General features: G+C 40.9%; 1 protein-coding gene across 2 annotated transcripts in view; it reads left to right on the top strand.

The window, feature by feature from the left end:
• Positions 1 to 25,895, top strand: part of LOC126297623 (laminin subunit beta-1) — a 319,924-nt gene that overhangs the window by 163,224 nt on the left and 130,805 nt on the right. Inside the window, exons 4-6 of one of the 2 annotated variants that reach the window (XM_049988639.1) lie at positions 17,079 to 17,135; positions 23,040 to 23,186; positions 25,703 to 25,824. In XM_049988639.1, the coding sequence (XP_049844596.1) occupies positions 17,079 to 17,135; positions 23,040 to 23,186; positions 25,703 to 25,824 (326 nt within the window). The remainder of the gene's footprint in view (positions 1 to 17,078; positions 17,136 to 23,039; positions 23,187 to 25,702; positions 25,825 to 25,895) is intronic. The other variant, XM_049988640.1, reaches the window with a different exon arrangement.

Genomic DNA, 25,895 nt, shown 5'->3' with positions numbered 1-25,895 from the left:
CGCCTCTACCAACCCATCGGGCACCGAATCTGTTGTTGAGAAGCGTACGAACACTTCGACTGAAATGTGCAGGAGCTCCATCGTGTATGAACCAAATGTTGTGTCGTACTTGTAAAAGCGCATGTTCTAGCAGCACAGGTAGAGTATCCCGTATGAAATCATGATGACGTGCTCCCTTGAGCGTAGATGGAAGAACATGTGGCCCAATCAAGACATCACCAACAATGCCTGCCCAAACGTTCACAGAAAATCTGTATTAATGACGTGATTGCACAATTGCGTGCCGATTCTCGTCAGCCCACACATGTTAATTGTGAAAATTTACAATTTGATCACGTTGGAATGAAGCTTCATGCGTAAAGAGAACATTTGCACTGAAGTGAGGATTGACACATTGTTGGATGAACCATTCGCAGAAGTGTACCCGTGGAGGCCAATCAGCTGCTAATAGTGCCTGCACACGCTGTACATGGTACGGAAACAACTGGTTCACCCGTAGCACTCTCCATACAGTGACGTGATCAACGTTACCTTGTGCAGCAGTAACTTCTCTGACGCTGACATTAGGGTTATCGTCAACTGCACGAAGATTTGCCTCGTCCATTGCAGGTGTCCTCGTCGTTCTAGGTCTTCCCCAGTCGCGAGTCATAGGCTGGAATGTTCCGTGCTCCCTAAGACGCCGATCAATTGCTTCGAACGTCTTCCTGTCGGGACACCTTCGTTCTGGAAATCTGTCTCGATACAAACGTACCGCGCCACGGCTATTGCCCCGTGGTAATCCATACATCAAAAGGGCATCTGCCAACTCCGCATTTGTAAACATTGCACTGACTGCAAAATCACGTTCGTGATGAACACTAACCTGTTGATGCTACGTACTGATGTGCTTGATGCTAGTACTGTAGAGCAATGAATCGCATTTCAACACAAGCACCGAAGTCAACATTACCTTCCTTCAATTGGGCCAACTGGCGGTGAATCGAGGAAGTACAGTACATACTGACGAAACTAAAATGAGCTCTAACATGGAAATTAAGCGTTTCCGGACACATAACATCTTTTCTTTATTTGTGTGTGAGGAATATTTCCTGAAAGTTTGGCCGTACCTTTTTGTAACACCCTGTATATGCATATCGCTATCCCATTACATATGTGACTACAGATTAGAAGGAAACCGTTGTGGCAGAGCGCTGGGGGTAAAGCGGAGACGGCTGAGACATGGCTGTGTGGTCGCAGCGGCCCCAATTTGGCGGAACCGGAACGCCCCCGCACACTTGTTGCTGGGTAGCCAGCCGTGCGCTTCTGCTCGCGCTCCTAGCGCAGTCCGGTTGGCGCTGTATATTCGGCACCACTGCCAGATGGCTACCGTGGTAGCTTGTTTTGCGATCGCTCAGGCACCGTATTGCACCTCAAGTGGGCTTCCTAATCGCCCATTCTTAAACACTCGGGCATAGCGGGTGAAACGTGGTAATCACTATCCTTGCAGTTTTGTGTGATGTCATCCTTGTTCGGCTGACGGCACTGTCAGAGGCGGAGCAGCGGACAGAGGTGTAGAGCGAGGGCACCCATGCGATAGTTTGTGGCGGCGGGGAGGGGGAGTTGACCTGGGGATGTGAAGTATTTTTAATATAAGTGACCATAAAAAAGTCCGTTATGAACCTTTCAAAAACTTGCATAATACCGACTTTTAAATGATTTTCTCGAAAGAAAAGCATTTTATTACACACTGCATTTTTCCCTTGCACTGAGAGAGTTTGGAGATTCCGCTCACCCCCCCCCCCCTTCCCTCCCCCCCCCCCCCCCCCCCCCTTTGCCACGTGCTGTGGCTCCCCTTGGTTCATGGCACCCTGTTGCTGTTAGGTGGAAGTTTAGCAGTGATCGGTTGCATGAGGATGTACAACGCAATGGAAGCCACTACATAAAAGACACATAATATGTGTCCATATGATATGTGGCCATAATTGTAAATGTGTCCTGGTGATATCTCTGTTGGCAAAAGATTCCGTATTAGTCCGCATTCCGATCACCCCGAGGGAACTTCCAAGGGTGAGTGACCACGAGGCAAAGACTGAATAAAGAACGAAACGGTAGTATTGCGAGAGTTGCGGCAAAGGAACGTCAGATGTCTGGATGTGGTAGGAAAGCTTGAAAATTTGAAAAAGGAACGTGGCAAAGTATCAGTGAAGTGAAATGGAGAAGTAGATTTGGATTTCTGGTCAGACGAATATTGGCAACAGTAGAAAATGGTATAACTGGAATATGTTCTTTATGAGCAGAAGATAGGGCAGACGGTGAGTTACTGTGAACATTTCAGTGATAGGTTTATTCTTATCAGAACAGACAGCTAACGAACGACAACAATAGTTCATATGTACATACCGACATCACAAGCAGAAGACGTGAAGAGGTAGAGAAAGTATATGAGGATATTGAATGCGTAATTCAGTTTTTAAAGGGAGATGAAAATCTAATAATCTTAGGCGATTGGAACGCTGTAGTGGGAAAAAAAAAACAGACTTTCGGAAAAAGATCATCCACACAATTTCGAAGATGCGAAGGGCAGACAAGTGCGAGAATTTAACAGCTCATGCACCGAAGTTGCTGACAAGAAAGGTGTATAGAAGAATGGAAAAGAAAATCGGAGGATTCGTTTGACTTCAGGAAGGAAGACTTAAGAAAGATCAAGATACTTTCATAGGATGTATCGATCTAGAAAAAGCACACGCCAACGTAAAATGGTATAAGATGTTCCAAATTCTCAGAAAAATAAGTTTAAGCAGTAGTGAAATACAAGTAATGTACAACATGTACAAGAACCAAGCGGGACTAATGAAAATGGAAGACAAGAACGAAGTGCTGCAGTCAAAGAGGGTGTAAGACAAGGATTCACACTGTCCCCCTCCTTTTCAATCTGTACATCGAACAAGAAATGAAGGAAGTAAGGCAGATTCAAGAGTGTGATTAGAATTCAGGGGGAAGCGAGAGCAATGACAGGATTCGCTGCTGACATTACTATCTTCAGTGAAAGTGAGGAACTACTACCGGACCTGTTGAGTCTGAACAGTGTAATAAGAAGAGAAAACGGAAGAATGAGATTAGTGACGAACTTAACATCAAAACTGGGGATCACGAAGTGAAGGAATTCTAGTATCTTGGAGCAAAATAATAAATAATAGACGAAAGAAGGGAGACATAAAAAGCAGAATAGTACTGCCAAAGAGAGCATTTTTGTTAGGAAGAAATCTTCCAATATCAAACATTGACATTAATTTGAGGAGTACAGGGTGGGGATAGGTAAATTTTCATTACTTGTGCCAGTGTAGACAGAAAACTATTTACCGTATGCCTACTCAGCTTTTTAGGAATGATGTTCAGACCGTCTGCTGCAGGATCTAAGTTGGTTGTAGAGTTAGAGCTGTGACTAAAAACGTTATCGGCTGCAACAACATGATATTTCTATAGTTTCGCAAAAAAACGAGGTATTGTCTGTTACGATAATGTCACTCTGGGAAAATTGCTCATATGGCACATACGTACAAGCCAATAATTTATCTTGGGAACGTAGTTTTTCGCGATGATGATCTTGAGAAACATTTTTTTACCGCGCGCCGGGTCTGAGTTGAGAAATCAGGCTTATGATGACTATGGCGAATGCCCTCAGAAGGTTGACTTACATCTCAGATACACTGCGGCAAGAAAAGCGTGAAACGTTTATCCAATAATTTATCTTTTCGAAAGCTACGTGTATATACTCGTAGAAATGAAACTGGCGATCTACCACAGTGCTTCAGTGCTCATGCCTACTTCTTGAAATTTTGCTTGCTGAAGTATTGTGCTCTCACTGTTCGTGCTAATCCTCTGGTTGTTACATTAACATCTTCTTTTGAGGAACAACTTAAGATGTGTCTTTCAAACTCACTTGTTGTTTGATTGTATTCTCAGTTCATACATAGGGAAAAACCCGTATAATCTTTTATACGTCAATAGATTTAAAAAGCACAGATTTTGGCACACTGTACCTATATACAGCAATTATAATGGGGATGGCAAAGAAAAGTTCCGTACATCGTATTGTAAATATAGTCTAACTGATCAGAATATCGGGAAACCCGTATGTAATGCGGAATTGACCACTAGTTATCACAAGAGGCGGACCCATGAGTGGTGTGTTGTCATTAGAAAAACAGTGACACCGAATGTGCTTGTCAGAACAGCTCAGACTTCGAACGTATACTAGTTCAAATGGCTCAAATGGCTCTGAGCACTATGGGACTTAACATCTGAGGTCATCAGTCCCCTAGAACTTAGAACTACTTAAACCTAACTAACCTAAGGACATCACACACATCCATGCCTTAGGCAGGATTCGAACCTGCGACCGTAGCAGCCGCGTGGTTCCCGACTGAAGCGTCTAGAATCGTTCGACTACAGCGGCCTGCCCCAACGTCACTACCTCACTGGTTTTCTCTCTTGAATAAGAGGACTCTGCTATTCCTCCACAGACGTGCAGACACCTCATGAAAGTGTCCCCCGAGTGCGTGTTGAAAAGTAATGCTTCTGAATTTTTATGTGAAAACTTTTAAAGCTTTTAAAATAAAACAAACGTCGTTAACAATATAAATGTTTATTCTTCATGTCTACATATTTATTGCTCAAAGTAGTCACCTTGGCGGTGAACACATTTCATCCAACTGGAGACCAATTCGTTGATACCGTCATTGCAGAATGTTTGACTTTGTTAACACAGCCACATCATGACCTCTGCTTGCACCGCTTCGTCACTGTCAAAGTGAAATCCTTGAAGGTGTTCATTAAGTTCTGGAAACAGATGCAAGTCGGATGGTGCCAAGTCGGGACTGTATGGAGGACGATCGATGTGTGAACCCAAGGCGTCGGATTGTTGCAGATGTCGCAGCGCTCGTGTGTTGTCTGGCATTGTCATGCTGAAGGAGAGAATGCTCCATTTGTGAACGAACTCTAGGAGTTCCAAACTCTGTTAAGCACTTATGTGAATGCGGTGGTGTGTGCTCTTTCGGACATGTCTGAAAGAACAGATACCGCACATTCATATAGCCGGCCGCGGTGGCCGTGCGGTTCTAGGCGCTGCAATCCGGAACCGCGGAACTGCTACGGTCGCAGGTTCGAATCCTGCCTCGGGCATGGATGTGTGTGATGTCCTTAGGTTAGTTAGGTTTAAGTAGTTCTAATTTCTAGGGGGCTGATGACCTAAGATGTGAAGTCCCATAGTGCTCAGAGCCATTTGAACCAACACATTCATATAATTGATTCGCCTCGTTGGTCAATGGGTCCAACTTCTTCAGTGCGGATGCACAATTACGAGGGTAATCCCAAAAGTAAGGTCTCCTATTTTTTTATAAGTACATAGATTTGTTTATTTCTACAATTGTTTACACCAGTTTACAGCTTGGACATTTAGCTATTTTTCGACATAATCACCATTTCTGTTGATGCATTTTTGTAGAGCTGTGGCAGTTTTTGTATGCCCATGTCATACCAGCTCGTCGCCATCAGCTCCGACGACGAGGTGGAAGAAGAGGTTCATAACCTTCTGTAAAGCATGGCGACGAGCTGGTAAGATATGGGCATACAAAAATTGCCACAGCTCTACAAAAATGCATCGACAGAAATGGTGATTATTTCGAAAAATAGCTAAATGTTCAAGCTGTAAACCGATGTAAACCATTGTAGAAATAAACAGGTCTATGTACTTATAAAAAATAGGAGACTTTACTTTTGGGATTATCCTCGTACGTCCGACCTCCTGCAGAAGTCTCAGAGTAACGAGCATGTAGGAAATAGGCAGGGACTGCGGGTAGGTGGGCGCTCAGTGCAAATGTGGGGCGGCCGTGAAGTGAGCCGAGATGTCCGCGCAATTTCCATAAACATTGGGTCCCGGGGGGGGGGGGGGGGGGGGGGGCGCAGTGTTTAAAGCAACTGCCTAGTAAGCAGGAGACTCCGGGTTCGAATCCCGATCCAGCACATGTTTTCACTCGTCGCCGCCGCTGTCGCTTGATATCCCGATGCAGCCTGCATCAATACTGCCTTACCTTTCCTCCCCCCCCCCCCCCCCTTTTCCTCAGTTAAACTGATTAAGCACGCTGTTTCTCACGCACTGACGTAGCATACTTTAGATCAAGTAGTATACTTGTTAGTCTAGGAAAATTGATTCCCAAAGGCTTTCGATTCATCGGTAACGTTTATTGTTCCCAAAAAATGAAATCTAGACATGAAATCCCTCATTTTTGTCTCCGCCGACCTAGACAATGCCTGCGATCGTACATGGCATTCTGGTCTTCTTTTCAACTTCAGACACACGCACTTCCATTTAACTACATCCGTCTTATTGCATCTTTCCTATCTAATCACCATCCTTTGTCACTACTAACAGTACCAATCCCCGTAGCTTCTACGCTGAAGCTCCAAAGAAACTGGTATGGGCATGCGTATTCAAATACAGAGATATGTAAACAGGCAGAATACGGCGCTGCGGTCGGAAAAGTGTCATCAGTCCCCTAGAACTTAAAACTACTTAAACCTAACTAACCTAAGGACATCACACACATCCATGCCCGAGGCAGGATGCAGGATTCGAACCTGCGACCGTAGCGGTCGCGCGGTTCCAGACTGAAGCGCCTAGAATCGCTCGGCCATTCCGGCCGGCTTTCACATCGGGGCTCCTCCCTCTCCCTTCCCTCCCTCTTTCGTCTCGTGATATCACGGCCCTGCTCACCCATCAGATTTATTTTTCTTTTCCGTCTGCCCAATATTCACATTATCACCTTCCCTTCTCGTTTAGATACCACACACTGGCTTATAAAATTTATACCAACGAGCATGCTAACGTTTAATCCCTCACAACTTCTTCACCCAACACAGGCCCTTCAGCTCATTAGTGAAAGTGCAGTGCTTCTTTTTAAGGGACGTCGTCCTTTCATTTTAAAGTTTTAAATGTCTGTTTTTGTATTTTTTATATTTACCTGTCGGAGTTTTTATCCTTTTTTAAACGAAGAAAACCACTCTGTATATGTGTAATCATCTGTAAACTGTATTTTAAGAGATCTTTTAATTTAGCATCCATAAACATATTTTATGATTTCTCCATTTATTTTCTGTAAATGCTCTATGCGGAGTATTGTACCGCTGGCAGCCCACCCTCCGCCCATATGGAGCGAGGGAGAAAAAAATAACAATAAAGAAAAAATATTTAAAAAATAGATCAATTGGTTCTGAGCACTATAGGACTTAACTTCTGAGGTCATCAGTCCCCTAGAACTTAGAACTACTTAAACCTAACTAACCTATGGACATCACACACATCCATGCCCGAGGCAGGATACGAACCTGCGACCGTAGCGGTCGCGCGCCTCCAGACTGTAGCGCCTAGAACCGCTCGGCTACTCCGGCCGGCAATATTTCAAACATGATGATAATGTTATCTTGCAGTCTTTCTGTCGCGGTTCAACAATAGCTCAGTACGTCATCTGTGAACGAAGTAGTACAGTAACCTCTCATTTTTCCGTATACAGTATAGATTTGCTTAAGCACTGCAGTCACGTTAAGACGCACCCTCATGAGCAACTGAATTAGAGGTTCTGGTGTGTCAGTGTGCGAAGTCTCCAGTCGCCACAGCTCAAGGCTTGGATGTGTCGCGGGAAATTCGTCAGAATTTGTACTGGCCGTCGGCGTGACAGGCAAGTGCGGAGTGGACAAGACGCGATATCCGGTCATTTGATAGCTGCCAGACAATAGCTGCCCGGAGCATACGACTCTCCATCCCCGAGGTTGCGCATGTTGCGCGGTCCGTACTTGGCGGACGTCTTTCACGTAACTGGACACTACAGCGTGAGTTTACTTACTACCGCATTCCTACGATGCTCGCTCTGGTCAGGGGAACCCCCACTACACTCAGCGTTGCCAGTCCTCAAAAAACAAATAACACAGCCCGTTATGGTCACAGTTGTGTACAGCCCATCTCAATAGCCTACAGTGTAAAGGATGTGCCGCGGGTAAAAAGCGTCGCCGTCAGTCATCTGTCGTAGGCGACAACATATCGAAAGTAAGCTCTTCAGACAAAATGTTAGTCATCCCCTCTAAAGAGCACACTGAGCGCTGTGGACCGCTGTAGACGGTGTTGAAATGGGACTAGGCGGTCATGTGTGCCAACGAAGTGATGTGCTAATGTCAGGGGGCTATATGGGACCAGCGCTGTAAAGGGGATCTCACACGTTCAGTAATATTGACAAACCGTCAATATATTGTCCGTCGTATTGTCAGTATTGGAAATATTGACGAGCAATATTGATGGCCCTCAAAAGGTACTCTCAACACATACTGAACGTGTGATGTCAAGTATTGGCGGTTTGACAGCATTCTCCATTCAGATGTTGTCAATAGCGTTAGTGTACTCTGTATACTAAATCTCTGAATAAAGGCTTTAGTGTTTATATACTTACGGATGAATAACAATTTATTCTGTTGAATATGGAATTGTTGTACTAAGAAGTGGGGGAAGAATCTATAAATAAGTTTATGAATGCATATCATACCGCAGATCGAATTTTTCTAGTAGTCTTTTAACACTACTTTTAATAGATCTGTTCGAAGGTAGTCATTGTTTGTGCCTTAAGGATGGTCAGCGGAGAATTTTCTGTGACACTGCTCACTTTATCAGGTTTGATTTCACAGAAAAACAAGTGTGCCCAGTGATAGTATTCGTTTCAAGTCGTAAAGGGTGTAGCAATCAGTTACAGTGATGTCTATTTCGTGTCTAGATTCCGGACAAAAAATGGTTCAAATGGCTCTAAGCACTATGGGACTTAATTTCTGAGGTCCTCAGTCCCCCAGAACTTAGCACTACTTAAACATAACTAACCTAAGGACATCACACACATCTATGCCCGAGGCAGGATTCGCACGTGCAACCGTAGCGGTCTCGTGGTTCCAGGCTGTAGCTCCTAGAAGCGCTCGGCCACCTAGGCCGGCGATTCCGGTCACTGTGTGGCCATCTTCAGTGCAGAAATGTAAGTCAAAACATTAAAAACGCTTGTATATGCACATAGTCCAGTTGGGCCTATGAGCATCTCCGAGTGTTTTGTTAGTGTGTAGGTTCTGATTTACATTTCTGCACTGAAAATGGCCATCCAGTGACCAAAATGTAGATATGAAATAAACATCATTGTGGCCGATTGCTATACCCTTTGCTAATTGAACTGCTTGCTTTATTCGCATGGAACTATAGTATAGGTTGGTGAAATACAAAGCACTTTCGAAAACACTTCCACTTCCAGTAATAAGTCATGTATCTGCAATGACTAGTAAGGGCTCTGCGAAATGCATGCCAATTTCACCAAATTATTACAAAACTTAAAATAATGTTTTACGTTATTTTTCTGAGCATAGCTTCGACAAAAAGATAAAAAGGTTCAAATGGTTCAAAGCACTATGGGGCTTAACTTCTGAGGTCATCAGTTCCCTAGAACCTAGAACTACTTAAACCTAACTAACCTATAGACATCACACACATGCATGTCCGAGGCAGGATTCGAACCTGCGACCGTAGCAGCAGCGCGGTCCCGGACTGAAGCGCCTAGAACCGCTCGGCCACGGCCGGCCATATCCTTGACAGGCAGATATAATTGCTTCACAGGTTTACATAGAATGTTACCAAATGTGTTTCCTGATATTATGGAGATAAACTTCTTGCACTCGAATGACGCACCTATCGCCAGAAATCTCAAAGTTACGCCTTATATCTCGTCGACTGCGATTGCTTCTCTCATTAACGTGTTTTGTTTCTCTATTTCATCTCGTATCAACATTAACAACTTGTCGTACGACGCAGGGCTCGTCGGAAAATAATTTATGAAATATTTCGGATCCGTCGGTCTGATACGTCAGTAAAGTACAATGTGACCAGTCGCTCCTTTTTTTTCTCAACCATTCTCGTATCCATTTCTTCTGTTTTCTGTGCTTGCAGGCTAAAGCTAATACAATTGCAGCACATGCTTTCTTTTGAGTGTTCAACATCTTAACCCTGTAAACCGCGCCGTCAGCTGATCATTTTTGTCAGTATTACTAATGGTGTGAGTTCGCCACAGTATATTGAAGGTCTGAAAAACTAGTATTGGCAATAAATATTGAGCGTGTGCAAGTCCCTTAAGATGGATCGACATGGTATGGCAGAATGAGAGAAAGGAGCTATTGTGATCAGACTTGCCCATAGCCAAGGGGGCAGTGGCAAAGCCGTTCTCCCCTCGCCCCCTTTCGGCCCGCATCTACGCTTGGTCTGTGTTACTGGCCGTCCAAAAGACATGACCTAACCAGTACACTTCATTGTTAGCCTTATTCTGTTTCATTGTTCGTTTTTATTGGCTCTGTTTCTTTTATTGTTTACGTACAGCACCAGTGACAAAGAAGAAAATTCTAATGAACGTGCATGCAGACAACAAATCTACATCGCAAGCAAGAAACCGACAATGAAAGCCTACCTTTAGCGGTGTTTTAACTGAATAAAATGAAACATGTATGGTTATGTAAAAACGCATTTCCGTAGTTGCATACGCGGTGCAAATTTTAGCAAGTTATTGAGTCTGCGCTGATGATACCATGTACACACACCTACAGAAATTGTGCGATATTATTTCGGGTACATCAGTGCATGAAGTGTTAAAATAATTTACATCGCTCGAACCTCTTCAGGTCAGTCGCAGTTACAATATCGACGTAATTGCATTCATGAAAATGTTTTTAGAATAGCACAAACTATTTTGTATAGCGACCCGCCCGGATAGGGAGGTACGCAGGCCCTGGATAGAATCCGCCCAGCAATTAGCGACGAGTGTCGGTGTGCCGGCCAGGCTGGTTGTGGTTCTTATGCAGTTTCTCACTAGGTGAATACCGGGCTGGCACACAGATCGTGCTTTAGTTACACGATTCACAAACATTTAGGAAACTTTCGTTCACTTCCACGTAAATAACACTATACGGAGGCAGTTAAAGTACACACATTCCGTCTCAGGGGGTGACGTGGTGGCGACAGGAAGGGCATCCGACCATACTTTGAATTAACCACGCCAAATATCTTAATAACCATGCCGACCTCGCGCCAGTGAGGGGCAAAGGAACAAGAAAAAGAAGAAGATAATGTTGCGCATAGCGCACATCACAATGTATACGCGACTCACTGCCGCATTCATATCGCGCTCGTGCTTCTCAGCTACAGACAGTTCTCTTTGGCAAGTGGGCTGCATTACTTCCCTCCATCTCCTGCAATATGCCGATGATACCGCCTTCCTCGCTCTTGCCCTCTCCCTCCAGCGTTCCCAACGCCTCCTCCAGTCCCATCTTGACCTGTTCACCGCATGGTGCAACCAAAGGCTCCTTAAGATCAATCCCTCCAAGACCCAGGCAATCATCGTAAGCTGCACCACGCCCTCCTTCTGCCTCCTAGATTTCTACGTTACCATCTATGGCCGCCCCATTGCCGTCACTCCCACCCTCAAGTAACTTGGCATCACTCTCGACCGCCACCTTTTCTGGACCCTCCATCTCCTCACAGTCCAAGCCAAGACACGTAACCGTCTCCATCTCCTCAAACTCCTCTCTGGTCGAACATGGGGATTAGACCCTTCCACTATCCTACATAGCTATAAGTCCCTCAATGTCCCATCCTATCTTATGCCCATCCTACTTGGATTTCTGCCTCCCCACCTATGACAAATCCCTCCAAATCCTCGAGCACCATGCACTCCGCCTTGCTTATTGCATCAGTCTCCCATCCCCCACGTGGATCCTTTATGATCTGATTCCCTTGCCCCATCTCCTCCTGTTCCTAGAACGAGGATGGATCCTATACGTCTCCCGCAAACTGGAACCCCCCCATCCTTTGCTTTCCCCCATCCTCATCCACCCTAGCCCACTGCCGCGCCTGTACCACAGTGTCCCACCTGGTCTCCATCTCCACACACTCCATACCCTCGCCCAAGATGGCTTCCGCCAACTACCCCCAGATAATGTCCTCGTGCCTTCCATCAACCCCTCCTACCAGATGTAGTCCCTCCTTTTTCCCTCCCCCCTCCTCAGGACTCCCTCTCTCCCCCTTCCCTTCTTCTTCCTTTTTCCCTGCGTAACACCTTCTTTCTCCTTTTCACCCCCCCCCCCTGGGCTTCCGACTCCATTCCTTCTCCCCTCCACTGCCCCACTAACCCTCTCCTGGTCCCCCCCACTCTCTCTCCCCCTCCCTTTTCTCCCCCCCCCTCCTCCCTGCACCCGGTGCTAGGTCCCCTTTGGTGCAGTGATTTTTAACGTTTTTGTTGTGGTGTCAGTGTTTCTTCAGTGTTGTGTGCAGTGCTACGTTCCACCAGCACCAACAGTCCAACAGTGTCGCCAGCATCATTCATTTGTGTTCCTACTGTGGGGTTTTTTTTGCTTTTGTGTCAACTCACAGTGTTCATTTTGCACCTGTGTGTGTGGCTCTCGTCAATGTTGTTTTTAAATCTACCATTTAGACTCATCTAGTTTTGTTCTTGTTTATTCATCACTTTATACCATTCTATGTTATATATTCTTTTCTCATTTGACTATGTTTTTTCTTTAACTCTCTTGGCTAAAGAGCAGTATATTGTACCGGTGCCAGCCCACCCCATTTTGGGGAGTGAAATAACAATAAAGAAAAAAAATTGTTTCACGTGGGTTTCCGCATCTGCTAGTGCTTACCTCAATATGTCATCCAGGGCGATCTTTTCCCATGCGTGGCAGTGTTCGTGCACCCACCTGTCTCAACTTGTGACGTGAGATGAACGAAAGTACACGGGTGTGGTGGTGGTTTTTATACTGGGGTGGAGGATTTAGCTGCTCACCAGCTACAGTGTCCAGCATTAAACTTTGAAATTCTGAGTGACGTGCTACAATGTGCCTGTCTATTCACTGTTTCTATTATCATCAGTTGATCATGACTAAAGCACACTGGACAGAAAATAAGTTCCCTTCAGAAGACACCTTGATACTATGGTGTGACACAGCATCCACCCTTGATGCTGACCTCAATTCGGCAAGGAAGAGATCCCACAGAGTTCTTCAGGTGTCTTATCCAACAAAGCCCCTGACTGCTGATTAGATCCTGTAGAGACACTGAACTGTGGGGTCTGATTGCTTTCTTTCACCCTCTGTCCCAAAGAGTCGGACATTTTCTATGGGTTCAAGATAATGTGATATAGGTCCAATTGAGTTGCAGTAGGGTACCTGAGTGTTGTTTCCTTGTTTGACTATGTGTGTAGCCCTGTGAACATAGCTGGTGTCATAATTGAAGATGATAATTATGATGTCCAAATCATACATACCATGAAGATGTAACAGGAGTGGTAACACTATTTACTGAGAATGTTGTCATAAACATCCAGGCTCTTCCAGAACGAATTTTCACTCTGCACTGGAGTGTGCACTGATGTGAAACTTCCTGGCAGATTAAAACTGTATGCCAGGCTGAGACTAGAACTCAGGACTTTTGACTTTGATGGACAAGTGCGCTCTCCCGACTGAGCTACTTAAGCATGACTCATAACCTGTCCTGACAGCTTCAATTCTGCCAGGACCTCATCTCGTACCTACACAGTTTTAATCTGCCAGGAAGTTTCACATCAGCGCACACTCCACTGCGGAGTGAAGATTTATTCTGGAAACAATCCCCTAGGCTGTGGCTAAGCCATATCTCTGCAATATCCTTTCTTCCAGAAGTGCGAAGTGCTAGTCTTGTAAGGTTCACAGGAGAGCTGTGAAGTTCACAGGAGATGAGGTACTGGCAGAATTAAAGCTGTGAGGACGGTTCGTGAGTTGTGCTTGGATGGCTCAGTTGGTAGAGCACTTGCCCGCAAAAGGCAAAGGTCCCAAGTTCGAGTCTCATTCTGGCACACAGTTTTAATCTGCCAGGAAGTTTTTCATCCAAGCTCTTGTTCACTGTAACCAGAATGAGTGATTCCAAGTCACGTTATGAACACCACCAAATCATCACAGAACAACCTCCAGCCTGAACTACACCTAACACACACTGTGTGTTAAAAGACTAATCAAATCACACTGCGCTGCTTAAAAAAAGAGCCAAAATTGCGATTCTTCAGGCCAGACTACAAGCTTTCAGTGAGGTACTGTCTAGTTTCCTTGCTGTTCAGCTCACTGAAAACGTGCAGCTTCATGCACCAACATGAGGAATGGCCTCTTATGAGGGACCTGACTCCAAATGTGCATTACATGCAGCTCACTCCACAGTGTTTGTTCAGAAACTGGTTGAAATCAATTGTCATTGACAGGGTATGACACTTTTTACAAGCACTGTTCTTACTCAGTGTCACAGTGGTACACCATTGCTTGTAGACATGTTGGAGGGGCCACATTGATACATCAACAAATTTGACAACTTCATTCATAAGGGGGTGATGGATACGCCCAAGCATTGATAGCTCTCCTAGTTGACTCATCTTGCTGTCGTAATGCCATACAACTGACTGGAACACACATATCACTGCACAGCCCTGGAACTTCCTGGCAGGTTAAGACTGTGCACCAGACTGGGAGTCAAATCCAGGACCTTGGCCTTTTGTGGGCAAGTGCTCTACTACTAAGCTACCTGAGCACAACTCATCACAGGTTTACTTCCACCAGTATCTCATCTTATACCTTCCAAACTTCACAGTTCTCCTGTGAAACTTTCTTCCAGGCATGCCAGCCTTGCAAGTTTGCTAGGAACACTTTTGTGAAGTTTGGAATATGGGAGATGAGGCACTGGTGTAAGTGAAGCTCTGAGGACGAGTTGTGAGGTGTGCTTCGGTGGCACAGTGATAGAGCACTTGCCCACAAATGGCAAAGGCCCCAGTTTCGAGTCCTGATCTGGCATACAGTTTTAATCTGCCACGAAGTTTTTCATCCAGGCTCTTGTTCACTGTAACCAGTGCTAGGAAGTTTCATATTAGTACATATTCTGCTGCGGAATGAAAAATTCGTTCTGGATACTTCACTGCTGTGACTTAAATAACCATCTACAGCCCTTTAAACTAACTAGTGAGTAATATTTTGTATGGTAATCCCATATGATTAACTACAGCTACATTCCAGGATGAACCTTTATTGTTACACCGAGAAACATTGACACCTCTACAGCACCATCTGATCTTTTTCTTTAAAACTAGGAAAATTATGAATGTTGAGTAAAGAGTTCAGCATTTCTGCCGATGTCTGCCTAGGAAATCAGAACTGAAGTTGTTATGCATAAACCACACTCATCATTGTTCTGTGAGTGTAAATTTCTCCAGTTGCTCTGGGAATTCATCGCGCAATTAGCTGCAACAGTAAGATGGGCTCTTTCACCAATTACTACACATTATTTGTCACAAGTAAAATGGTTCATATATCAACAGATATTGGTTTCTGAGCATAAGAAGGATGGAAATGGAAAACATTTTAAGTGCCATTTTTTCACAAAATGGGCTTTCAATGTTACTACGTACTCAGTACTGTGTTTCATGTCCCTAGACTTGCTTCAAGTGTCAAATCATGGGCAAAATGTTTTAGTCATTCATTACTAGATGGTGCAGGGTTTTTTGTGGTATGCTGTGCTTCCTAGTGAAATTTGAAGTGCCATGTGTCAAGGTCACCTTCATTTAGCCTGGAATGGTTTGAGGAGATAACAAGCACAGTTTTGTTGAGTGGGCACAGCTTTTTTAACTGCGACAGAGATTTAGGAATTGTAGAAAAATGAAGAAGGGTAAGCAAGAAGACATCTTCATTCTGTTAATGTACGAAAATGACCTTGAATAACCAGTGCAATATGTGTGTTGTTTTTTAATGGTTATTTCATGCTTGACTTTCTAATATACTATTGTTCTCATGTTTGTGTGAAATATCATTCTGTGATATGATATGATGTAAGATGCATTTGGTCAAGATTCAGTGAAATGTTCTGCAGAAGATCTGATGATGGCAATGTAGTTTGCTGAAACTGGGCATCACAATAAATGCTGCACAATAGTGATCTTGGCGGTTTGAAGTTTTACTTCTGTTTTTATAGTAATCTAGATCGTCCCTTAACTTGACAATGTCTAGCATATATGACAATTCTACTAATTAAAATATTACTGCTGTATTTCTGCACTTACATTAACACAAATAAAACATAGTCCTCTGTATTAATGACACTTGAAACAAAAAACTATTTATGTGGGCACTTAAAACCAGTTAATTTATCTGTATGGCACTTAAAACATTTTTTAATAAATTGTTTATTTTCAGGTTTGTTTCATTATTTTTTGCAATGATGAGGTTAGCAGCATAAATCTGTGGCATCAAAATATCTTCTCAATTTTTTGAATACAAATAAGTTATGTACAAAAAGAGATACATTGTTTTATGTTTCTCCTGACACGTGTGAGATTTGACACTTAGAACATTTTCCACTTCCACTCTTCACATCATTACAGGGACTTTTCTTTTAGTTTTGGCCAGTACTACCTCCTGTAGAAATTTTGAGAATTTTTTGAACGCTCTGTATACATATTGTTAATTGTCACCTTCTGGAATCCATTGTATAAACAGAAGATTAGGTAGCAGTTTCATTTCAGAACAAATTTATGTATTTAGGCTGTTCTGTACCTTTTATTTTTCTACTAACCTAAAACAATTTTATTTGTTGCCAGTTATTATGATGTGTTAATATGACATGTAATTAGTTATTATTTGCTCTATATGTCCTTTAAAGAGAAATTTTATTGTCATTGGTTCCACCTATTTAATATGGTGCTGATCATGTGGTATACATACCAAATGCTGAAAATGAAATTAAACTTGGAATTATTCAGAGTAACAGTAAGTTTCAAATAATGAGATCTATCTCAGTAAAGTATTCATTCTGAAGTGCTATAATAATGCAGCAATGAGACAGTGAAGAAACTGAAAAACTAGTGAGGAAATATAACAGTTTTCTTTCCAATTAATCTCCAATATTCATAGATTTGCCCTGTGATTATTTTATGAGGTACACACTTTAATTAATCCATTGTTCTTCTGTATTGCAGGGACAACCCTAGGACAAATTAAGACAAGAGAGCGGAACCGTAATCCTCCTGGAAGAGGTGAGAAAACTGTTAAATATTGCATTCCATGGATATAAAAATTTACAAGGAATAATTTACAAACTTTTCTGTGTATAGTTTTCATAGTAATATTTAATAATTGAAATCAAGTAATGGTTAACAAAGCAAAATGACTTTCCAAAGAGAACTAGCATTAGGAATGCATAAACATATAATGAAAAGATGGAGAATGGGGATGTTAATAATAACAGGAAGAGGATAAACATTGTGATTAAAGAACAATAGTTGTACAATACTGATAAGAGGAGTAGACTAGTGGAAACATGGAGATAGTGAAACTACAAAATGTGAAGAGAAATAAAGAGAGAATAGTGGTTTTATATTAAAAGATAATTTCACACCATTTTAAACATCACCTTATGAACTGCAGGTGTAAACAGTGTCCATATCGGTAACTGTATGGTGACTTTAACTCTTCTGCATAATGAAATTATTATCCACTGAATTATCACACATCTCCATCAAATGCAACTACTACCTGCCTCCAGATTTGTTTCACACATATGTGTAGTGCTGAAATGTGATGAGTCGTGTTAATTCTACTCCATATTGTGTAGGTCCAGGCTCTTTACTTTTATTGCATCTGATAAATTACTAAACTTTTCTGAAGTGCCACTCTCCCAATAGATAGTCATTAAAAATTAAATCTTGTTATACATATATTCTGTGTATCCATTCCTTGATCTGCCAGGAAGCTGAATGTTCACATGTTTCTTGTAGTCACAGCAATATGCACAAATATTTTCTTAGAGCTGCGGTAACTCTTTATCTGAGAAATGTCCCTTTTTTGGGTTTTTAAATTTCTAAAAACAATATTGCATATAAAAAATAGACTGTGTCACACTGCTACAGTAGCTGTTAAAAATAATATTTTTCTGGAAACTAAGGGCTATAAGAATCTCTGTTGCAGTATAAATTTTTATGTCACTACAACTGTCCTTTTTGTTGCTTTTATTGCACATAGGATGTACAGTTAAATAATAAGATAATGTAATTATATGAGGAATAGCAAAAATCAGCAAGACAAAACTCTACCCATATGAGGAATAGCAAAAATCAGTCAAGACAAAACTCTACCCCAAAAACAATAATTCATGTTAAAGTAAAAAAATATAGTAACTGATTTTTGGTGAAATGTTTATTTAATTCATAAACTGACCAATACTCTCAAAACTGAAATGTGATAGCCAAATAAAAAACTTGTTTTGAAGAAGTAGAGCAAATATAAAGCTCTCAAAAGAATAGAATGACATGCTAATACTTGTAGTTTTTTATGTTAGCAGATTTGTGTGAAACAGTTTACCATGCAGGTATAGTTATTTAATTTCTGCTTCCTTTCAAGTGTGATACAAATTGCCTTATGAAACATCAACAATGTTTTTGAGATTTTTTTCACTATCAAAGACAGATTTTTTCTTGTTACATAATGGTAGTATGTGTTATATTCAGAAACATTATAAATGATTACATTTATGCTCCTAAGAAAGATAATTAGTTGCTTTCAGTTAAATAAATTGTGATAGTTCTTCAGTATATGCTAGATAATGTTGCAGGGCATTAAATATTACAACATTCTCCAAATATGATGGACAAAAAAATTAAGCATGTTTTCAGATGTTGTGCAAGCAGTAATGGTTTCTTTGTGTGCTACCTTTGCTAGCTGTAATATTTATTTAAATACTGACTGGGAGCAAATCTTCTTTTTTCCCCGTCAGTGACTTCCAGGGAAAAATTTGTTTTTATATTAAAAAACTAAGAACCCTGCCTCTATTGTTAAAAATAAAAAAAAAAAAAAAAAAAAAAAACAAACCTAGTGTTAAGTGTTAACCCAGGTTTCGGCATAGATAACTACACCTTCTTCAAAACCACAATAAAACCCACAAGTGCCTAAGAAGACCTTTGTCAATGATTAAAAGAAAGGAAACCACAAATAGTACATATGTACAAAGTCAAAACCACTACTTAACTTAATGGTGTACGCTCCTCCTCACACTGGCCTATGTTTGGTGGGCCATGACCCACCAAAACTGCAGCTACAAACGGTCGCTCACTTACAAGCCTGACCCACTATCGATGCACATCCACAAGACAAGGGAAGTTACTTGAATGCGCATGCGCATACGAATACGAGAAATTTTATACATGGGTCGGGGTTAAATAGCCCATATATTCCCAACTGTGGATCAATGTATATCAAAAAATGAAATGGATAGAACAAGAGATGAGCTAAATAGGATATGAAACCTAAAAATAACTGCACACCGTTGCTTATGCTAGTAAAGAAACATATATACGAAGCTACCTATGACAACAGGAGGAACTCTTAAAAACTATACCTAAAGCCAGTAGTTAGCCTGGAGGGGAGGGGGGGGGGGGTCCTGAGGGGACGTAATCTAAAGACGTTGTGGTAATGAAGGTATAGGGATAAAACATAAGGTGTTCAACAGGCTAAAATCACCTTCATCGTAAAAGGGAAATGAGGATAAAAAGAAAGAAGATGAACAGCTTGACCAACCGTGCTCAGCGCGCGCATGTGATTATCCCCAGATCATCAGGTTTACAAGTATGAAGAACAAAGTAAAGGCGCGAAACCTTCAAAATATTTTCTATTTCTTGGTAGGAGTTGGTCATTGGGGATATTGTCTTTAACATGTTGCAGATGCTTAAAGATCTGCATTTTTTCCTGCGGTGACAGTCCTAAAGGCTCTACTTATGCGGAACACCTTGTGCTAACGGCTCATGCGCCGAGCCCTCCAGTTACTATCGAGTTACCTCATGCCGAGGTTAAGGCCTTAAAATTGGATGTTTTGGAAGAAATGCAGATCTTTAAGCATCTGCAACATGTTAAAGACAATATCCCCAATGACCAACTCCTACTAAGAAATAGAAAATGTTTTTAATGTTTCGCGCCTGTACTTTGTTCTTCATACTTGTAAATCTGATGATATGGGGATTATCACATGTGCACGCTGATTGGTGAGTGCGGTTGGTCAAGCTGTTCATCTTCTTTCTTTTTATTCTCATTTTCCTTTTACGATGAAGGTGATTTTAGCCTGTTGAACACCTCACGTTTTATCCCTATATTATCTTTATTACCACGACGTCTTTAAATTACGTCCCCTCAGCACCCCTTCCCCCCCCCCCCCCCCCCCCCCCACCCACCCAGGCTAACTACTGGCTTTAGGTATAGTTTTAAGAGTTCCTCCTGTTGTTATAGGTAGCTTCATATATATGTTTCTTTACTAGCGTAAGCAACGGTGTGCAGTTATTTTTAGGTTTCATATCCTATTTAGCTCGTCTCTTGTTCTATCCATTTCATTTTTTTATATACGTGGATCCATGGTTGGGAATATATGGGCTATTTAGCCCCAACCCATGTATAAACTTTCTCATATTCGTATGTGCATGCGCATTCAAGTAACTTCCCTTGTCTTGCACATAGATAGCGGGTCAGGTTTGTAAGTGAGCGAATGTTTGTAGCTGCAGTTTATGGCGGATCTTGGCCCATCAAACATAGACCAGTGTGAGGTCGAGCGTACAGCATTAAGTTAAGTAGTGTTTTTGACTTTGTACATATGTACTGTTTGTGGTTTCCTTTTCTTTTTCGTTTATAAATGTATAGCTATGGTGTTCTTCTAGTCATTGACAAAGGTCTTCTTAGATACTTGTGGGTTTTATTGTGGTTCTGAAGAAGGTGTTGTTGTCTATGCCGAAACCTGGGTTAACACTTAACGCTAGGTGCTTTTTTTGCAATCGAGGCGGGTTTTTAGTTTTTTACTATATTAACCAACAATTGCTGATGCGCTGCAATGCTGAAGGTTCTAAAATTGTTTTTAGCTCGTAATCTGCTTTGAATTATCCATGCATTGTTCCCCACATCTAGCCCAGGTGCCTGATGTGTATTCTCAATGCTTAGCCCTCCCCTGTTGTGATGATTGACTCTCACCTCCTGATTTGTGGCTGTATATTCATGTCTTTCTCTCTTCAAGGACTCATATTCTGTTTTAAGTATCTCCAACATCTCCTGCATACTACTGAAATATGAATAGATAAATATATTTTTATCAGTGATTTGGAACAGTTACTTCAGTCACACTGAACATGCTCAAATCACGGATGACTAGGAGATGTGGAAATTGAAAGGTTTGTAGGGTGATTGTGTCAACAAACACGTATATGCACAAATGTTTCCTGAGCATTTGGTTTTGTGTCTTTCACATAATAGTTTTCAGCGATAAAAACAATGTAAAATTCTCTATGTTTTAAAGTTCTCTCTCTCTCTCTCTCTCTCTCTCTCTCTCTCTCTCTCTCCTCACACACACACACACACACACACACACACACACACACACACACACACACACACACACACACACAATATTTAAATTCTTTCAGACTTGTTTCTTGCTTAATTTTTAAACATGAGTTGAAAGAATTAAGAATAAAGCTATAACTTACATTTATGTCACATATAATTAATGTTTTACATTTTCAAATCATACCCTGGAGTTTCAGTTACACTGAGCAGATGATAAACCTTTTTGGGCATAAGACAAAAATTGAAACACAGGGCCATTGGAGAGAAATGTATGTAGAAAATGACCTCAAGAATAAACAGTCAACTCTAGTGAGCTGCTCATTGTAGTGAAATGTAGATAAGGATGTAGAGATTAAAGTGACAGGAACTGCCCATATCCTAAATATAAATATAATGGGTATAGCTGTGGAAAGTGAAAAAGCTAAGAAAAGAACCTCTGTAAAAGAGAAAATAAAATAACTTTCAGAAGACAATATGTAATGCTATAGGTTATGCTGTTAATTCATAAATTTGTTTTTCTACTTTTATCTCATTGTCATGAGCTCTTGAATATAATATATTTTTTTTACTTTTATTGTTTCAGTATGTGGTCAATTTTCCTAAAATACTATTTTTTGAAAAAGAGCTTTTCGCTACACCGCCTTTCGACATAGTTTTGGTATCTCATAGCTTTTTCTCCAAGGTAAATCAATCATAACACTAAAAGCTGTACCTCTTCCATTATGTTTTCCCTGTAAAACCTATCCACTTAAACAGGCGAGCACATTAAAGTGCCTGGTTCCAGACCCAGATCAAATCCGCCTCATGGATTAACAATGGAGGCGGTGTGCCGACCAGCCTGGATGTGGTTCATGGGCAGTTTTACACATCCACTGAGGTAAATACTAGGCTGGTCCCCATGTACTGCCTCAGATACAGTGCCCAAACACTGAAAAATGTCACATTTGACCATGCTATTACCCTAGATGTGAACAAGGGGTACACAGATTACTTCCCCCAAGGGGAGGGCACCAGAGACTTTAAAATGTTTTTGTGTGGAGCAGCCCCATCATAATAATAGCCATAAGGGTATGGTTGGTTCTCAGCAAAATTGTAAAAGTACGATACCAGTACAGATCCAGTGTTGACTGGATGAAGGGCACTGGAAAGGAGGGAAGGTATTTCTGAAAATCTTCAGTCTTTATGTGGGAACATTTTTAGTATTGTCAATCAATTACCTTTCCTTTTACTCAGTGAGCTATAAGAAAAGTAAATTTTTATTTGTTTGTCCCTTTCTAAATGTTTTTGTCATTATTTAGTATAACTATCCCACAGGCTTTTTTATCCATTAAAGTACACTTTTGTGTTCCTTTTTGCCATTCTCATATTATTGATAGCTGTACTCACTACCAAATCCAAGATTCTTGCATTAATACAATTCATAGAAGTAGTTAGTAAGGTGGATTAATTCGCCATTTCAAATAAATCAAAATTCTTTTCCATGGCTCTCAGGCTTGATGCTGTATGTGTCTTAGACTTATTCTTTTTCAAGAAGAATGAAAATTTGTGTGTATTGTATTGGTCAGGTGCACAGCAAGGCGCCATTAAACCTACACACAGAGGAGACATCGATATTTCACATATACCAACAGAGACAATGACTGAACAAGGTGAAAGTGATGTACATCCTCTGAGCCACTTGGCTTATTGGTATGGTCTGCCAGGTCAGCGAGGTATTGTCATGCCAGGGCTCTCTTATATACATCCTGGGTGTGGAAACAGCTGACAACCATTGCTATTGTAGTTTGTTTAACAAAACTAATGATATGGGTGAATGGTTGCAGCTTAACAGGTGTGACTTTGAATAAGACTTGATGTGCTGTACTAATAAAAGGATTTGCACTCACAGTGCCAAATGTGGGAGCTAACGTTGCTGTTTCAGCAGAAGACTCACCAGTTTTTGCCAAATATGGTTCCAGTTATATCTAATATTGTTTTACTAATTTGTTCATCATTATTTCATAATTTGTGTCAATACTGAAATATTCTTGCTTTCTAACACATGTAGGTTACCCTTGATATTAAGTGAAGGTAACAAAAAAAAATTGTTGAGGGGTAAAAATGAGCTAGGTTTTGTAACACTAAAAGCAGTTTTATATAGCTAGTGCCTTATTTGATGGTGAAGTAGTACCTTGGTATTTCATATGCTTGTACTCATTTACATAGGATAATAATATTTTTAATATTATTTTAAATACACATCTGTGTTTTGTGACTAGATACTTATATTGACTTACATATTGACTTCTATTGACATGTTAAATGTGTGATCAAATTAAATTTTTTTTTTGTATGTTTCAGACTTTATCTCCGCATAACTAATTAATGTTAGTAAAATAGTCATTCATGTCACAGGAAGCTGTGTGTTGTAACTTAAGAATCAGCTCTTTCTCTGTAAAATGTAATGTTGGCTATGTACATTAGTAATGGTATTAAAGATTTCAGTGGCTCTTGACAGATGCTTCATGTAGTGATTCTGTCTCTTATAATTCTGACACTGATGTCAAGGAAGCATGTAAACAAGACTGAAAACATTGCTGAGCATTCAGACAATGTTTTATGAAAACTCAGCAATGTTTTTAAGTCCTGTTTATTCAACTATATAGTGAATGATTACCATCACTCCATCTGTTATTTGTATTCCATGAAGAATCTTCCAGTATTATTGTACTAGAAGGGCTTCTTAGTATTCTCATCATAATCATATTTCAATTTGCATTTTATGCAATGTGAAACCTTCAACACTAAGAAGCAATTATCAGAGCCAAATGAAAAATACAAAGCAGAGCAGCACATGTAAATAATTAGAAATGGCATGATATTGTTTAAACAATCATGAATTATACAAGTCAAGGTCCTTTATGAGCCAGATAATGCTACTGAGCTGCAAGCTATCTGCCAATAGCCACTGTGACCTATGAGTACTGGAGGGTGCCAAATAAGCTGAATTCAAGCAGTTACAAATGATTAAACTGAGATAATCCTGCTTGTATGGAGCAAATAGATATAGAAGTGATGTAAGTGTAAATGTCATCGCTTACAAAATCTAAAAGAATCATGGTTTGGTGGAATCTCATAATGTCATCCATATGTAATGAGGAACCCCACAACTCCAAGTAATGTGCTTGCCAAACGTGAAGCTGTTACACAAGATTGGCAATGTCTGCTACTGTGGTTGAACAACAGAGGATCTCATGCAAACACGTCTTTCAGGGTTTCTGTAGGCTCTCAGCCAAAGATATCTCAAGTCTTAGTGACTATGTGAACACAAATTTTGACACTTAGTTGCTGTGTTTTTTGACTAGCTAAGTTTCACTTTGAACTATCCTGACCATTATGTATACATGAAATGACAATGTGTTGATTGTTATTCCCCAGAATATATTTTGGATGAATAGTCCTAAGTGCTGCTAGGTATCGTTGTTGATCAAGAATAGCATGTATCGGGCTAAAACACAACAGCAGTCATTGTGTCAGATATATTTTAGAGAAACTTTTCTTCCATTTCGCTCTTGGAACTACATTCCAACAAAGAACCAAATAAACCCAATATTACACCGAATGTTCAGGCCTACTACATAGTGTAAAACAGACTTTTTTCTGATATTTCTTATTTGTCATATGTGTTAAAGGTTGTACATGTCACTGAGAAACTGCCCCATGGCCCTACTCTGGTGGTCAGGACTAATGAACTGTGGAGATAACAGACATTATCTTGATGCACCTTTAACATAATGCTACATTTTTTAAAAGTTTTCATTCCATTTTTAGTGAGTTTTTGATGTACTCATTTTATGCTGATAATATGACTGTACAATATACAGTCATATGTGAAAACAATTAGTGTGTTTCTGACCACTCATTTCTAGTATAGCACATCTGAATGGCCCTAATCTTATAGTCTGGCTTCGCAACATGCCATATCCAGCAGACTATTTGGTCAGTGAACTTGTAGATCATGATTTATATAACTGTTCTGAGAACAAAATGCTTCATATATTCAGTTACCATTATGAGAGAGATGATGCTTAAGATACAATGTAAATTATGTAGCTTCAGTTACACTCCTTTACCTATGTATATGCTTAATAAATTATGAATATTCTGTTCAATTTTCATAACACTGCTTGGTTCAGAACTGCATGACAAACAAATATTAAATGCTGATAATTATATACCTATGATGCAGGATATATACCTCAACGTCCACATCCATGTGAGCAAAGCTCATGCTATCCTGCAACAGGAAATCTCCTGATTGGGAGAGAGAAGCAGCTTAAGGCCTCATCAACTTGTGGGTTGTATAAACAGGTAAAATCCTTGTGCTATACTCATCCTAGCTTAGTTCTATACGCTATTAAAGTGAGATTCAGTGCATAATG

The sequence above is a fragment of the Schistocerca gregaria genome, chromosome X (assembly GCF_023897955.1).
Source record: "Schistocerca gregaria isolate iqSchGreg1 chromosome X, iqSchGreg1.2, whole genome shotgun sequence".
NCBI classification, from domain to species: domain Eukaryota; kingdom Metazoa; phylum Arthropoda; class Insecta; order Orthoptera; family Acrididae; genus Schistocerca; species Schistocerca gregaria.
The sequence above is the reverse complement of the archived record's forward strand: the minus strand, read 5'-3'. Positions and strand labels throughout refer to the sequence as shown.